This window comes from Echinops telfairi, unplaced genomic scaffold (assembly GCF_000313985.2).
Source record: "Echinops telfairi isolate 266 unplaced genomic scaffold, ASM31398v2 ScPeMD7_1;HRSCAF=3_0, whole genome shotgun sequence".
Classification (NCBI taxonomy): Eukaryota; Metazoa; Chordata; class Mammalia; order Afrosoricida; family Tenrecidae; genus Echinops; species Echinops telfairi.
Window position 1 is genome coordinate 39,311,872 of NW_022103896.1, and position 17,140 is coordinate 39,329,011.

Consider the following 17,140-nt stretch of genomic DNA (forward strand, 5'->3'; position numbering starts at 1 on the left):
TTATACTTTTTGATAGCAGGGCACCAAGTGATGACTTTCTTATGGTTAGTAGGACCGATGCATAATCCACTATACTACCAGGGCTCCTTCAGAGCCAAGGTCATGCTTGAATCTCCCTCTTCCTTAGTTCACCCCATACCCTCTATTCCATTACTACTTTCTGTGGATTTTTCCTCTTTATAACTTGTACATGTTTCATTTCCCCCCATTTCTATGACCATTCCCGAATGTGACTTACATATCATTATCTCTCAGCACTACTACTACAATATTAAAATTGTTCCTTGCATCTAGTTACAAAAACCAAACCAAAACAAGCCTATTGCCATTGAGTTGATTCAGACTGCTCTCTACATAGGATGGAGTCAAACTGCCCCATAGAGCTTCCCAGGTTGTAGACTTGACGGAAGAAGACTGCCGTATCTTTCTCCTGCAAAGCAGCTCGTGAGTCTGAAGTGCCAGCTTTTCAGTTCGCAGTTGGGCACTTCCCCACCTCCCCGCAAGGCTCCTTGCATCGATTCTAGCCACTCATATCTATCTGCCATCCTGCAGCCAGAATCAGCCTTTCTAAATGTGAATTATTCAATCACTACACACACACACACACACACACACACACACACACACACACCCTTCTACACACATGCCCTGCTTAAAACTCTGAAAATAATTTCCCACTGCTCATGAGATCGATTCCCTAGAATCCTTTAATAGGGCCAAAAGGCCCCAGTGAGGACTAGCCTCTGCCTCTCTACAGTCTCACCTCATTTCACGGTTCCCTTGCTCTCTGCTTTACCGCCCTGCTTGCAGCTCCCCGCCTCCGTGTCGGCAGGTTATGAAATCATATGTGTGATATTGAAAGAAAACGTCTCTGAGTAACTAACACTTGAGTCGAGTTCCACAGTAGGAAGAACTAGCCAACAATATGGTCTGTGGACAGTTATCAGAAGGCTCAAGACTATCCTTGAAAGGTCAAAAGGTTTGAGTGTTAGAGGAAAACAGTGGAATGCAAGTAAAAAAAATTGGAAAGTTAAAGAGTTACAATAATATTCTTTTAGCCTTTCAGATTAGCCTCTACCCTGTGTTCCTTAGCTGCTTTTATTTCCTTATGTGGAGCAAAGATTTTGGACAGAATCAGAAAAAAATGCAGAAGCAAATACTTGCTTAACTACCATTCCCACCAATTTCCCTGCATGAGACTGTGCTGGCTTCCTACCTGCCCCCCTCTCCCCAACTCTGCTTCTGTGCCTCTTTGGGTCTGATTACTTAGCCAAGTGCCATGGAGGGCTAATCCTCAGGAGACTTCACTGTCAGTCAGCCGCCAAAAAACATTTCTATTCCCTTTACCCTATAGTGCTGATAATAAGCAATATAGAATTTTTGATGTTATCTGATCCAAGTATGAAGCTCGGTAATACTTCTTCAATACTATTCATTAATTGTGACAGACCTACTACAAGAATGGAAAAGGTCAATAAGTATGAGCACTGGGGGTAGGTATGAGAGAACATGGTTTCTGGAACTTTGTTGGTAGATTTTAAAATATTTTAAAATGTAAACAAAATTATTTTTAAAATCCATTTTAAAAAAGACATCCACTTTCTCATCTTTTCCTAAAATAAACTTGATAGTTGAAAATTGTGGTTGAAATAATGAAAGGCTCACCTGAAAAGTCCTTTATCCTTTAGTTGATAAGCTGACATCAAGTTTACTATTTCCTTTTGAGAAATTATGGAGAAAATAAACTATGATCATGTAATGCTGACACTGCAAATTGAAACTCATAAAACTCAGGAAATGTAAAAGCCGAGGTTCTTACAGTTTTAGTAACTGCTTTACATTTCTTTAATGTAGAAGATAGTCTACTACTATGACTATAAAAGTGACTTTAGATAAGAGTGGGCTCCGGTGATTAGCGTCTGAGCCTCAGCCCTGTGGGTTTTTTTTTTAGGGGGTGGGGGGTACTGAGTTAACTCTCAAGACAACATTAATAAACAATAACTAATTATTTAACTTTACTTCCTAAAATGTTTTCTGTAGCTTTCTAGCTTCTTGAATTTAAACTTCCTTTTATTACCCGTCCATTCTTTATTCTAGATTACATCACTTCCCCCTAAGGAATGTCATTTCAAGTTATCTCCTTCCCTGTGAATCCTTCCAGATAAATCTGAACCGATCCCCACTGAGTCAGGTCATTAGTACTAACAGAGCATAAAAGCTGATTTTACTCCAAAAAGAAAAAAATATTTACAAAATACACATTAATATTGCATTAGCCCGGGTTGACTAGAGAAACAAATCTAGAGACATTCATATGTGTATAAGAGAAAGCTTTAGATAAAAGAGCAATTGTATAGTGAGAAAACAACCCAGTCCAGATCAAGTCCATTGGTCCAATATTAGCCTATATGTCCAATACTAGTCCCTAAATTCCTCTTAGACTCATGCTGTAAATGCAAGGAAGCCTAATGCAGAAAGATCACAGGCTGGTGGGTTCAAGAGCAGAGGAAGCATCTTCAGGGCTCTGGCTGTCATCAGCATGGCTCCATGCAGTTTATCAACAGGAATGTGAAGCAGAAAGAGTGCATCCCGCCTCCAGGGAGTAAGGGAGGAGGTTCCCAGAATCCTCATGAGAAGGCCACGTCCACAAGGAGGCATCAGACTGTGGCCTGATTGACAGGCTAGACTCCACCCCATTCACTCAATGTCCTCAAGTTGACATGAGATTATGTTAACTACCACAGATCACCCCTTGTCAACTTTACCCTTCTGTACAACTCTTTAGTCAATACATAATATTTAAAACAAAGACAATAGTAAAATCGTATTTGTGCCTAAGAGGATGAAACTAAAATGCATACTCAAAATGTGTTAGTCTCATTTAAACATAATATTCTATAAATGAACTGAACAAAAATATTTTATACTTAACAATTGCAGTTATGTGAATGTCTACACCATAATCCTATAATCCTATCAACATATTACCCCACCTATGAAGGTTTGTAAGTCAGCCACTTCAAAGCCATTATCCTCTCCATTTTGAGTTTCTACTTTCTATACCGCCCACTTACATCAACCCAGTCCTCTGAGGAGACAAACACGTTCTTTGATGTGATGTATCTTCATTCCAGTTGGAACCTTGTGAGTCCCTATCCAGAAGGAAAGTCAAATCAGGACAGGGTGTTTATAAAGTCAGCCGCAATATGCACCAGTTCACAGGCTCAAAAATCATCTCTTCACCTGGTCGAGTTCTGGTTGACCCAATGTGGGCTGTGGCCTTGCTTAGCCTCACCAGGGTGTCCATTGGCCGCGTTGCCTTTTGAGCACGGGTCCCTTCACAAATTCTCAACAACCTTAGCCCCTTTGGGCTGGGTCATGAACTTCAGACCAGCCAACCTGCTATTCTTTCTCTCCAGTCCCTGTGAACCATGTCCACGGGTTGTCTGTGGCCAACTCACCCTGTCACTTTATTGTTACATTTCTTCCACTTCCACTGAACAAGTGGATCCAGGTGGTGACCTAGCAAGAATTTCTGGGTGCCTGCTGGCTCCCTTTAATGTTCAGTCTTAGAAAGGAGAATTCCTTCATTGCTCCAGATTTTTCCAGCTTCAGGGACAAATCACTGGTTCAAATTTCAAAAAGCCAAAGAGTTCCTTTTTTCTTCAGTCTGTCAACAGTGCCATAGGCAAGCCTCTTTGAATTCAAATGTTCTGAGTACTCCAAATAACTTGGTGGGGCTTATCTTTTCAGAACCTTCTCTACAGGTGTGTCCTACACCCATTTAAAGATCCAATTTAATGGTTAAAGGCAAGTAGGCTTACAAAATCTCTATTTTTACTTCCTCATCATTATTTCTACAAATCATTATATCAATAACAATAGGCAGAAAAAATCAGGATAAACGTAGTAAAGCCAGATGCTAAACTCAATTCTTAAGAAAGTCAAACTTAGTCCTTATCTATCTTATCTTAATCCTTACTTAAACTATTCCATTGCCACAAAACCTGGCCTTAGGCCTGCATCAAGCCAGGCCAGGCTTTCTGTAATTTCATCCCCCGAGCTCAACAATTATAATTATCACATTCATTTCTGCCATTTCAAACAGGATTAACCAAAGACAACTTCTAGGAATCAAAACCTTCACTTCCCATGTCTCTTCCAGAAAACAATAAAGTGTGGCCTTATATGACCTCTGGCTAGCCAAAGAAAAATTACCCTGAGGCAGAGGTTCAAACAAGCATCCACTCTCCATATACAAGATTTGTTTCTCTAGTACCCAACTCCCAAGGTACTATAATCTGTTAGTCTGGGTTGACTAGAGAAACAAATCTAGAGACACTCAAATGTGTGTAAGAGAAAGCTTATAATAAAAGAGCAATTGTATTTTGAGAAAACATTCCATCCCAGTCCAGAGCAAGTCCATAAGTCCCATGTAGTTCATCTTTCCAATACTAGTCCCTAAATTCCTCGTTAGACTCATGCAGCACATACAATGATGTCAAATGCAGGAAGATCATACACAGGCCGGTAGATGAAAAGTCTTGTGGATCCAAGGGTGGTTGAAGCATCTCCAGGGCTCTGGCTGTCATCACCATGGCTCAGTGTGGTTTGTGAGAGTGCATCCCACCTCCAGGGAAGAAGAGAGGAGGTTCCCAGAATCCTCACGAGAAGACCATGTCTAAAAGGAGGCATCAGGCTGTGGCCTGATTGACAGGCTAGACTCCACCCCATTCACTCTTAATGCCCTCAAGTTGACATGAGATTATGTAACTACCACAAACATATAACATGTCTATTTATATTAAAATAAATAACCACGTTTGAAGGTCAGAATTTTATCTGAGAAGTCTCCTGAAGTAATCTGGTTGTGTATTGTTAAACACACATGCTCTTTCAAATAAAAGAGGTCCGTAGAAATGAGATAGTCTAGAACAAGCGTCTTCAAAGTACTGCCCACGGGCCGCATGCAGCCCGCCAAGGACATTTATCTGGCCTGCCGGGTGTTTTTGCCCCGTTTGTTTTTTACTTCAAAATAAGATATGTGCAGTGTGCATAGGAATTTGTTCATAGTTGTTTTTTTTTTAACTATAGCCCGGCCCTCCAATGGGTCTGAGGGACAGTGAATGGCTGGCCCCCTGTTTAAAAAGTTTGAGGACCCCTGGTCTAGAATATCAAGGGAATTTTTAAAAGTAGAAATTAAAATCACTGCAACATTTAAGACAATTAATTCATAAGGCATAGTGTAAATGAAGCATTACAATAGGATTACAATCAGAAGTTTAAAAATTAGTAAAAAATAAAACAAAGTCAGAGACGAAACAAGTCTAAAGCAAGAATGCCTTCAGAATGTTCAGGAAACAAAAAAAATATATACATATAAATAAATTAATAAGTCAGTTCAAAAGGAAGATACTAAAGAAATTATTAAAAGAAAAATACTGTACAGCAATGGTTAGGTGTTTCAGTGTAGATATCATGTGTGATAAAGTAAAAGAAAAATGTGACATTGCATTTATAATTTTCTATTTGACATAACCAGGGAACTTAGAATCTTGAGGAATCTGGTACACTGATTATTCATTTATAGTAAGACATACATGCCTTGGGAATATCCTCCCAGTTTGGCACACCCCCCCCCCTTCTGTCATCGTTTAAATGTCATTTCATGGCTAGTGAGAGTTGTTCAAAAATTTGTCTGCACAAGAACAATGAAAAACAAAAACAAAAAAACTTACCAGGGAGCTCAAATGTTTTTGCAAATGATCCTGAGTTAATTAGAAAAATCTGCACCCATAGCAGTTCTTCTTCTCACGTGTCAGCTCTCATTAAATTAAAAAAAAAAAATCTCATTTCACAGTATGGTTAACAAAACTTTAAAAATAGGATCAAGTAGGCACATTCCTAGAGTTCTGTATGATGTCATAGCCAAACAGCTCACAGCTGAATTTGAATTTGCAAGGAGTCCGAATGATTTTTCAATATAAGAAATAACGAATCTAATGCTAATTTTGTCTCCATAGACGAAGTGGGCTGGGAACAGGTGGCTCTGCTTTCAATTACAGAGGGCTAGCATGCCAGTGTGAGGCCTGGATTAGTTCACCTTCTCCCGGGGAATTCTCCTCGGTTGGGAATGGATTTATTATGGCTTCACACATGGACTGGAGCTCATGTCAGCTGAGGGCGGTGACACATCATCTGATTCAAATTAACCTGCTGCGGACTGTTCCGCAGGGCTTAGATTGTGTATTAAAATGACGACATTTTAAAAACAGCTTGAAAGAAACCAGGATGGCTGAACTGCAATGGTTCCAATTTGTTCCAACTAATCTATCACCTGCTGGAGATATTATTCTAGTGGGTTTCTGGTAGCTGCCGTTTCCCAGGTTTCTCCAAGCCAATGACCTCGCTAATGGGCACAATGGTTGCCTCAGAAGGAAAAAGGTGAAGGTGGGGGTGGAGGGAGCTTTGAAGAGGTTTATTTGAATGAGGAAGTTGGGACCTGCCATTGGCTGCAAAATATTATTAAGTGAACAGAGGAACTAGGTGAATGGCGATGAACCTTGAGTGGGTCTTCAAAAACAAACACTAATAAGCAGCATCTCAGTCACTTGGTTTAGAGACAAGCGTCCCCGAAAACAAACCCCCAAAGCTGAATCCATACCTTCTGAAGGCATGAATTCATTGTAGGTATGAATACATATTTGAAATTTTAAGATTAGGTAGTTATAATCAGCATTTCCTCCGCCTTCCAGGATCACAAGTTTCATTGGTACTGACTGTCACCTTTACTCAAAGCAAGAATCAATGAATGGAAATAGAGTATTTTAGAGGTGTAGCATATGTAATGTTTTCTTTGAGAACAAATTTAAAAATAGGTGTTGGTTGAAAAACAAATGGCTGTCAAAATCTTTTTAATGTTAACACTGCATAAAAATTAGACGCATTAAATAGAATACGATATGAAGTCTTTTTATTTTTCAACCAGAGGTATGACATTGAGCAATATCACAAAGCTGATGTTTATTTCCTAACCCAGGAACCCAGGCAGGAGACAGATGAGGCTGTCTGCTTCTGTAAAGAGAGTCTCCTGGTACATTCTCAGAAACCCTAAGGAGCAGCTCTACCCTGTCCCATACAGTCACTGTGAATTGGCATCAACTTGCTGGCAGTGGCTATATCGGTATCTAAACCTATATCTATCACATTCCTACTACCTAAAATCTAGATAAAAATGTAATTCCCTTGAGTTTCAAAAATCCATAAAGCAATACATTCATATGGCAAGAAATGGCTCATTGAGTCTTGTTCATCTCATTTCACTATTTCAGCAATAATATTTACTTATCTACTTTACTCAGGGTTGAGCCACTGTTGTCAGTTGCGATGGGGTTGATGCTAACCCTTTGCCAACCCTTTGCCTACTCCGTGGGGTGTTTAAGGCCATAACCTTGCAAAAGGAGATCGCAGGTCAGTCTTTCCAAGTACATGAGTGGGGAGGTGACAGGCATCAAACTGATGCCCACCTTCTGATCAGTAGTTGAGCACTTAGCCGTTTACTCCCAGGGACTCATGCTTAGGTACTTTCATGACAAGTTATTTATAGTAAGGCAGATTTTGTCTAAGATAGTAAATGCTGCAGCATTTCAAGGCCTCTTGGTTAGTGTTATTACTGGGAATTCCACAAAGCTGATCCATCACGTACACAAACCTTCCCTCAAATACTTTATGAAACACAGGTTCTCTTGGCCAAAATGTTCAGACAATGAACTTTAAGCATTCACGGGACAATGCTTTTTATTTTTCACAGTAAAAACATCATGTTAAAAACGACTCAGTTTTCTTTGTATCTTTCCTCTCTTCATGCCCCCCAATCCAAGCTTATTTTGGTGCTCAAAACTGTAGCTGGCGCTTTTACAAAATTACACACATATTTCATATATAATACTCATGTAAAACCTTGCTCAAAAGCATAGTTCCCAGACCAAGACCCTCGACCGCAGTTTAACAAGTGACCCGATGTGCTTGAGAAGTTTGGGGAGCACTGCTAGAAAAGAATGGTCATTTCACTCATGTCAACGTGGGGTCTTGACACAGGCTGAATACAAATCTACAGCTGACAACTGTATATAAACGAGTTTAACAATAAATTTTTAGTTCTATTTCTACTGTAGAGCCACTCTAAGTGTAATAATTATATACAATTTTCCATTACCCTGTGAGCATTTCTCCTACAGCTCCAATCATTTGCTTGATTTTGAAACATGGTATGCAATTTACTATCGACTTGTACATCCCCTCCTTTTTACACACATATCTAATTCAATTAATTGTAAATTATGACAGAATTTTCTAGCCAAAGCAAATTAGAGTCTGTGTCTAAAAACAAAAAAGGACCGGAAGCTGGAAAAGAGAGTCTAAGAGTGAAAGCTCAGTCTCCCTGTCACTGTGCCATGAACTAACCACCCATCCATTGTAACCTGCCCGTGTATCCACATGTGAACCACCCAGGAAGCAGGACACACCCTATTCTTTATGTGAAAAAGAATGTATTGTATCATTTCCCCTAGGCCTGTTTCCCCAGCCTCAATTGGTAGTCGCTTGGATTCAATGAATTTCAGTACATAACGAAACTCACTAACCAAGCACTAAGTCTCACATTCCTCTCAATCCATCCATTGCCTCACCAACTTATAATGAGTTCTGTAAGCTTCATCGCCAGCTTCCTGCCTTCCTTTGAGTCTTTAAAACCCAGCCTAGCTATTTCTCATGATGAGAAATAGTTCTTCATATTCCACACCTTTTACATCACAGTCATGAAGAAACATGCTTTAGAACTTAGCCACGTGTAGCTGTGGATCATAATGAATTGGCAAGCCACAGCACACACATTCTACAAGGTCTGCATGTGGATATTTGTCACTCATCAAAACTCATGCCTTGCACCATATTGCAAGAGATCTAAAGACAATGTTACATCATTGTTTCACATTCTTAATGAAGAAACAAATATTCATTCAATGACTAATACAGTCTCAAGTGCTTTGAGTATAAAGTAAAAGGAAAATGGAAATGTAGTAATGTCTGTTAAATAAACAGCCAAGACTTCCCTAGGGTGAGGCAAAATAATAGCAAAAAAGGAGACTAGGAAGAGGTACATGAGGAAGAAGGAAAAACCAAGGAGGAAAAAGGAGAAGGGAGAAGAGGAACTAGAAGAAAGAGAAAAGTCTTTGGCTATGCTAAAATTATTTGGTGCAAAAGTTAAGAGCTTTTAAGTCTTTGAGGTCATAAAGGGCTGGGTTTGAATGGCCCCTCTACAGTGTTGACTTTGGCCAATTTACTTGCCTTTCCAAGTCTTAATTTCCTTGTCGTAAAACAGGAATAATTTTAAGGACTTCTTATTCCTTATGTGAGTCTGTAAGGCACTTACTTCCTGGGACATAGTAAGCTCAGTGTATCTTGAGATGGGTATCCCTAAGACTCACATGTATGCACAAGCTGAACAATGAATAAGGAAGACAAAAGAAGAATGGATGGGATTGAATCACTGTAGTGGTGAAGAACATTGAACATATCACGACTGCCAGAGGAACAAACAGATCTGTCTTGAAAGAATTACAGCCAGAATGCTCCTTAGAAGCAAGGATAGAGAGACTTCATCTTACGTACTTTGGGCATGTTATCAGGAGAGACCAGTCCTGGGAGGACATTGTGCTTGGTAAAGAGGAAGATCCTCATTGAGGTGGACTGGCACAGTAGCTATAATAATGAACCACATGTAGCAATGATTGTGGTGCTGGTGCTGGACCAGGCAGTGTGTTGCTCTGTTCTTCATGGTGTTATGAATTGCAATGAACTTGACAGCACCCAACAGTTGACACTTTGCTAAGCATGTAAAATAAGCCTTTATCTGTGTATGCATACATGTATACTCTTCATATGTATATTTTGTATGTTATCCATCCATCCATCCATCCATCCATCCATCCATCCATCCATCCATCCATCCATTTCATTGTCTTTTATAGAAGAGGGAATTGAGGCAAAAGAAATAAGATGGATTGACAAGGATCACAAGCGTAATTAAAATAAAAGGCAGTAATACAATTTTGGGTCTTTGGTTGTAGTTAACTATCTTTAAATTATAATTTGTATAAGACTAAAAATCAGTTCAGTGCATATTTATATTTGCCTTTTATCTCGAGACCGGGCACCCTGAAAACAGTACACTTCTGGAAAACGAACGACTCGTTCTTTTTGTTCAGTCGAATGAGAAGCTTTATTGGAGCCTGAGACCAGGGTCAGCTGTCGCTCAATGTCTCTCGGTCAAATTACTCATTCTCGGTTAAAAAAAAAAAAAAAGTCAGTTAATATGTATCAGATCTTATGTACATATTAGTAAACTTGGATTAAAAAAATGTACCGAACCAAAACCAAATCCAGTGCCAGTGAGATGAGTCTAGCTCACCGGGACCCTATCTATGGAGTTTCTGAAATGAAAACAGACAGTTTCAACTGTATGCTGAGGAGCGGCTGGTGGTTTAGAACCACCAACCCTGCGGTTAGCCTTCCAATGCTTACCTGACAGCACTACACCTGAATGAGGGCTCCCTTACCTGGTCCATTAAGAAAGTCTCTCATTTGCAGCGTTACAAGGGAAGGAGGAATGCCACTTTTGCTGTCGATTTCTCCAGCCACTGTTTGCAGCCAAACAGTGCAGTAGTCAAGGGCCTCGGGCAGAGTCTTTCCAGGGTCTGAAGTGACAAAATGGAAATGAAAAATAATTACCTCACAGATACCTCATTTTTTGTTGTAAGGCTCACACTGATACATGAGAGCAAGTAAACATTAAATCGTTGCACTCCGGCCTCATGGACTCATTGACTGGCACTCATAAAGCACACAGGGACTTGTACCCAAACAAAGCAGCTATCTCTGGTGGAGGTGGAATGCTGAAACCATTTCCCTCCCAATTCACCACAGAGCAAAATATGTTTTGAATTTTATCTCATCTCTGAGTGAAGTAAAGTTTCTGTAAAAATGAACTGCCAGCCTGAGAGAAAAAACAAAACAAAACAAAAATGAATTGCCAACAGTTGAATGGTTAGATTTCGCTCTATGTTTAATGTGATCCTGCCAGCAAAATAAAGAAAAAGGGCAGCCTTTTCCATTTTGTTTTGTTTTTAAAGGCATATACAGGTTCAGAGATGCTGTGGAGTACTACCGCTTTCTATCTGATCTGTTTGAGCATTTACTGATATAGCAATCATTTTTAACTGCGAGGCTTTGAAGCTAACTTCAGTAGCTTTCCCCATAGGCTTAATGATCAAAATTGGTCAATTTTCTATAGTTACAATTATACACAGTACTTAAATTTGTTTTTTTGTTGTGACTTTTCACTTTTTAATATGGTGCGATTCTTTACAATTTCCTGCTCAATGGTATATATTTAAATATCTATTTCTACATAGCTGCTATTTGTGATGGCTAAGTGAATTTGCCTTTTAAGGCTTGGCAATGCATAGTTTTTATTGAACTCACTCCTTAAAAAAAAAACGACGACTGCTGTCTCTTGGCATACAACATGGCAGGCTTTTTTAAACTTCAGTTAAATATTCAGTTTTCTTTAGTTTCGAGTTTGTTTTTCTCTCCTGGTTTTAACAGCCTCTGGATGTCCACTTTATAGGGGTGTTCTTGCCACAGAGCCCATCTACTCCATTTATTAAAGTGTTATTTATCTTAGGTTTTATTGATTGGATGGCGTTCAAGAATAGCATTTACATACAGTGTATTAGATTCAACATATGGTTATAAAGTATTATTGTCATATGTGAACTGGGCATATAAATTCTGCCTTGGAATTTGTATTTCTTGACCTTATCATGTGATCCTTATGAAATTTGGCACATTTGAACCTTTATGTGATTTCAAAGAAAATACTGAAAGCAACCGATGGTGACGTTAGATCTATGTGGTAAAGATCAAACACTACGCTTGTGCATTCTTCTCTTTTTATATGATGAGTCAATTGAAAGCAGTGAGAGGAAGTACAGTAGGGATCCATTTCATCGTAACACAATAGCATTCTCTCTTTGAAATATCACGGTCACGTCTAGCAAAGGATGACAACAGTCTGCTGCTGGTAGGACCTGCACCCAGTTTGTAAGAGCTAATGACCTTGCCATGGCCCGAGAGCCTCGGCTATGTGGCCATCATCAAGAAGCAACCACTTAGTAAGCGGAACTGTGCCAGGCATGTGCAAAAAAGCTTCTTTCTTCACCTTAAAATTTAGAGAGAGAAACATGATCGAAGGGAGAAAACATTGATGTACGTGATACAAGGAACTGAAGAAATAATGAATAGAGATAAACTAATGTAGAAATACTAATACGATGTGTTAAAAATGGCAAAAAAACAAAAGATGGTAAGTAAAACAAATGATAGGAATTGCATTTTCAAATTTGTATGTGGTTGGCCGAATATTTTCCTTGTGGCACTATTAAAAATGCAATACTTTACTGGAACGAAGACTAATACAGATCAAGGAAATCTAAGTGCATCAACTAATACATGCATACTATATATTAAGGCCAGATTCAGAAGAGGATGTGAAAAAAATAAAAAATAAGTAAAGTAGGAGGGGGATGTGGAACAAGGGATAACATAGCTGATGTTAGATGGATCTGGGCTCAAGGCAGAGAATACCAGAAGATGTCTACTTGTGTCTCACTGACGATGCAAAGGCATTCAAGTGTGTGGACTGTAATAAACTGTGGATCGCCTTGTAGAGAATGGGCACTCCAGAACACGTCACTGTGCTCACAGAACTGGTACGTGGGTTAAGAGGCGGTTATGTGAACAGAACACGGGAATACTGCTTGGCTTAAAATCAGGAGAGTTTATATCTTCTCACCATGTTTGTTCAATCTGTACACTGGTAAACTTATCAGAGAAACTTGATTATATGAAGAAGCGTATGACATCAGGGTTGGAGGAAGGCTTACTAACAATCTGCAATATACAGATGACAAAACCTTGCTTGCTGAAAGTGAAGAGGATTTGAAATGCTTGCTGATGAAGATCAAGGATTGTAGCCTTAGTATGCATTACAACCTAATGTACTCACAACTGGACCAATAGTTAACATCATGATAAATTGAGAAAATTTTGCAGTTGTTAAGGATTTTTTTTGGGGGGGGGTGTGTGTCAAGAAAAGTGTTTTGCTTGGGTCCATAATCAATACTCATGGAAGCAGCCGTCAAGAGGTCAAAAGACAAACTGTATTAAGTAAATCTGCTGCACAAGACCTCTTTAGAGCATTGAAGAGCAAGGATGTTACTTTGAGGACTCAGGCGCACCTGACGCAAGCCATGGTCTTCTCCATTGCCTCATATGCAAATGAAAGCAGGACACTGACCAAGGAGGACCGAAGAAGAACTGATGCATTCGAACGGTGGTGCTGGAGAAACATATCGAAAGGACCATGGATTGCTACAGGACAAACTGATTTGTCTTGGAAGAAGTATGGCCAGGGTGCTCCTTAGAGGCAAGGATGCCAAGACTTCATCTTAGATACTCTGGACATATTGTCAGGAGAGACTAATCCCCAGAGGAAAACATCATGCTTAGTAAAGTGGACGGGCAGAGAAGGAGGGGTCCCTCAAGGACATGGACTGACACCGTGGCTGCACCACCGGCTCAGGCCTCGAACAATTGTGAGGACGGCACAGGATCCTGCCATGTTTCGTTCTGCTGTGCACAGGGTCGCTATAGGTTGGAGCTGACTCGATGGCACTTAATACATATATTAATATTAATCTATCAATAGCAACAATAACACATGAAAATGTGGAAATCATAAAAGATGACATACAAAATATGAGGAGTTGTCAAAAAGTGCATGGAAAATGGAATTAAGAGATAATTTGTCAAAGGGAACCAGAACAGAGTTAAAGTTTGCAGTACAGTGAATTATTTAATATGACTCTTTCAGTCATAATATGTGTAATTCCCACCAAATGACTTATTCCTGATGCGTCTGGGTAAGAAAACTGCAGGGGAAGAGACTGACAGGTTATGTGATTCAGTTAACAGGGCTAACTATGATTATACCATCCAGCAAGGGATAAAATGAGCCATTTTAGAAGAGGATGGGTGGGTTCGAGCTAACAGTAAAGGAGAAGAGCCAGGTCGTGGAGCATGTTCTTTGAACTTCAGGATTCCTGCACTGATTCTCCTTGGTCCAGGAGAGAGCTTTGAGACCGAAGGCATGGCACAGGAGTGGTAGCAGCAGAACCAGGAGCCAGAGCATGAAACAGTACAGAGGACTTCCTACCCCACAGAGCAAGGAAAACTTCATGCCTTTGGATAGGAAGCTGACTTGTGGAGTGGGATCCCTTGAGGTACTCAATTGGGAGATCTGGGTTTGCTAGCTCAAGGAGCTTGCTGATTGCCTTCACACTGAGGCTTATGGTGGCATGGCATGTCTTCTTGAGCATTTATAAAACTCAAAACCAAACTCACTGCCATCAAATTGATTCGGACATTAATTAGGAGCCCTAAAAAAGCTTTGGATCATTGCGTGAGCAGGGCAGAGGCCAAAGACCAGAGAGAGGTCTGCCTTGTGGGCACAGCTGGGAAGAGTCTGTCCTGTCCAAATAATTGTATCTTGAGCATTCGCAACTTTATTAACCTCCTTAATAAATGCCCTAATGGCGAGCAGTGCCCGTGAGTTCTGTGTGGCCACTGCAATGAATGACGGGACACAGGAGAGATCCTAGGAAGGGTGCTGTGGGAGGGACACACTCAGGTAACAGCAAAGAAGAAAATGCAACACATGTGACAAGAACAGAAAAGGGATACTGATACATAAAAACGTCCTACAATCACAGTAGTGAGGGAGGGGCCACCTCGGAAAAGGTGAGTGTGAATGGTGGCACAACATGAAGATCTAATCAGTGCCACTAATGTGGCCGTGGATTAGTGTGTTTAGAAAACAGAAGCTCTCATACAATCAATATAGACACCAGGACACAACTTGGTAAATGATATAAACCCTTAAAAAGAGAAGAAAAACAAATGGCACATAAGCATTGAATAATACTTACTCTTAGCAAAAATAAACCTTTTAAAATAAGGTAGAATTTTTTTTTAACCTATTAGGCCAACGAAGACCAAAAGACTGACAATGTCTGTGTTGGCAGTTTGGGAGGAAGTTCTACTTCATTCAAAATCAGAGGGACTTTGGGGAGGCAATCTGGTAATCCAAAAAATGGTTAAGTGTATGCATAATTTGGCTCAGTCAAAATGAACTTTAATATTGAAAGAAATGATTAGGGTGCAAACATACATACGCACAGGCATTAATGGATTCCTTTAAACTATCATAATCTGAACGGCTGTTTCAAAGAACCGGAGACCTAGATGTTTTAGTATCACTATCGTTGCCGATGAGTCGATTCCAGCTCCCAGGGACAGGGCAGAGCAGCACTGCCTCTGGGCGTCTGAGGCCGTCACTCCTAACACAGCCGCATCTGTCGACAGATGGTGTGTCTAAACTGCCGACTTCGTGCTTAGCAAGGTCATTCAAAACCCACCATGCCTCCACGGTGCCTTGTGTATCGACACAGCAACACAGTAATTTTGTATTGTTAATAGTGTTAACAAGAAAGCAGGTTAGACACCTTTTTCATTTACTAGTTATTTAGGGTTTGTCTTCTACAAAGCATGCTTCATTTATTCACTTTTTTTCTACTGGGCTCTGTTTCTAACTGATTTTTAGGGGCATTTTATATATACCAATAAGGTTAATTGGTATATACCAATGTCAATAAGGTTAATCACATGTAGCAAATGTTTCCTCCTCACAGTATATTGTTTTTAAACTATATGATTTTTATGTGCTTTTTAATATATGTGGTATTAACATTTATTTTATGGATTCACCTTCATAAGGCAATTATAGTCCTTTTTTATATTTCACTTTAGCGGTTTAATCCTTCTGGAGACCATTTCTTTAGGAAAATGAAAATACTCTGTTCAGTCTTATTATTAACCATAGAAATGAACAAAACAAGAAAACAATTTTAAATGTATTGAATTGCATAAATAAAAAGACTGATACTATCTTGCTCGGGGTTGAGGGAGGGGAAACAGGCCCTCCCCTGCGTTGTGTTGTGAATAAGACTTATCCGCACAGCATGTCTGCATGCTGGTGGGAAGAGGGTTGGCAAGATTATAAATAGCCACTCCGCTGCAATCAGAAGGGTCCCCCATAGGACTCATTCTTGCAGATATACCGGAACAAGAATACACCAAGATAACTACCAAACAAACAAATCCCCACTGCCATCGAGTCAATTCTGACTCATGGCAACCACACAGGGCAAAGCAGAACGGAACTTGTGGGTTCGCAAGACTGTAACTTTTTAAAAAAAAATCATTTTATTGGGGGCTCACATAGCTCTTATCACAATACATATATGCATCCATTGTGTCAAGCACATTTGTACATCTGTTACTATCATCATTTTCAAAACATTTTCTCTCTACTTCTGCCCTTGGTATCAGTGCATTTTCCCCCTCCCTCCCCTCCTTTCCCTATCTCACCAACCCTTGATAATTTATAAATTATTATTTTTTTATATCTTACACTAACTGATGTCTCCCTTCACCCACTTTTCTGTTGTCCGCCCCCCAGGGAGGGGGTCATATGTAGATCATTGCGATTGGTTTCCCCCTTCCTCCCCCACCTTCTCCTTTCCCTCCTGGTATCACTACTCTCATTATTGGTCCTGAGGAGTTTATCTGTCCTGGATTCCCTGTGTTTCCAGCCCTTATCTGTACCAGTGTACATTCTCTGGTTTAGCCAGATTTGGAAGGTAGATTTGTGGTCATATTAGTGGGGGGGAGGAAGCATTAAAGAACTAGAGCAGTGGTTTTCAACCTTCCTAATGCCATGACCCTTTAATACAGTTCCTCGTTGTGGTGACCCACCCATCCATAAAATTATTTTTGTTGCTACTTCATAACTGTAATTTTGCTACTGTTATGAATCGGGTGACCCCTGTGAAAGGGTCATTTGACCCCCAAAGGGGTTGCAACCCACAGGTTGAGAACCGCTGAACTAGAGGAAAGTTAT

The 17,140-nt window shown here is 40.0% G+C and overlaps 1 protein-coding gene across 1 annotated transcript in view; it reads right to left on the bottom strand.

Annotated features, from left to right (window-relative positions):
* VPS13B (vacuolar protein sorting 13 homolog B) overlaps positions 1–17,140 on the bottom strand; it is an 809,204-nt gene that overhangs the window by 198,385 nt on the left and 593,679 nt on the right. Inside the window, exon 33 of the mRNA XM_004697697.2 lies at positions 10,617–10,754. Within this exon, the coding sequence (XP_004697754.1) occupies positions 10,617–10,754 (138 nt within the window). The remainder of the gene's footprint in view (positions 1–10,616; positions 10,755–17,140) is intronic.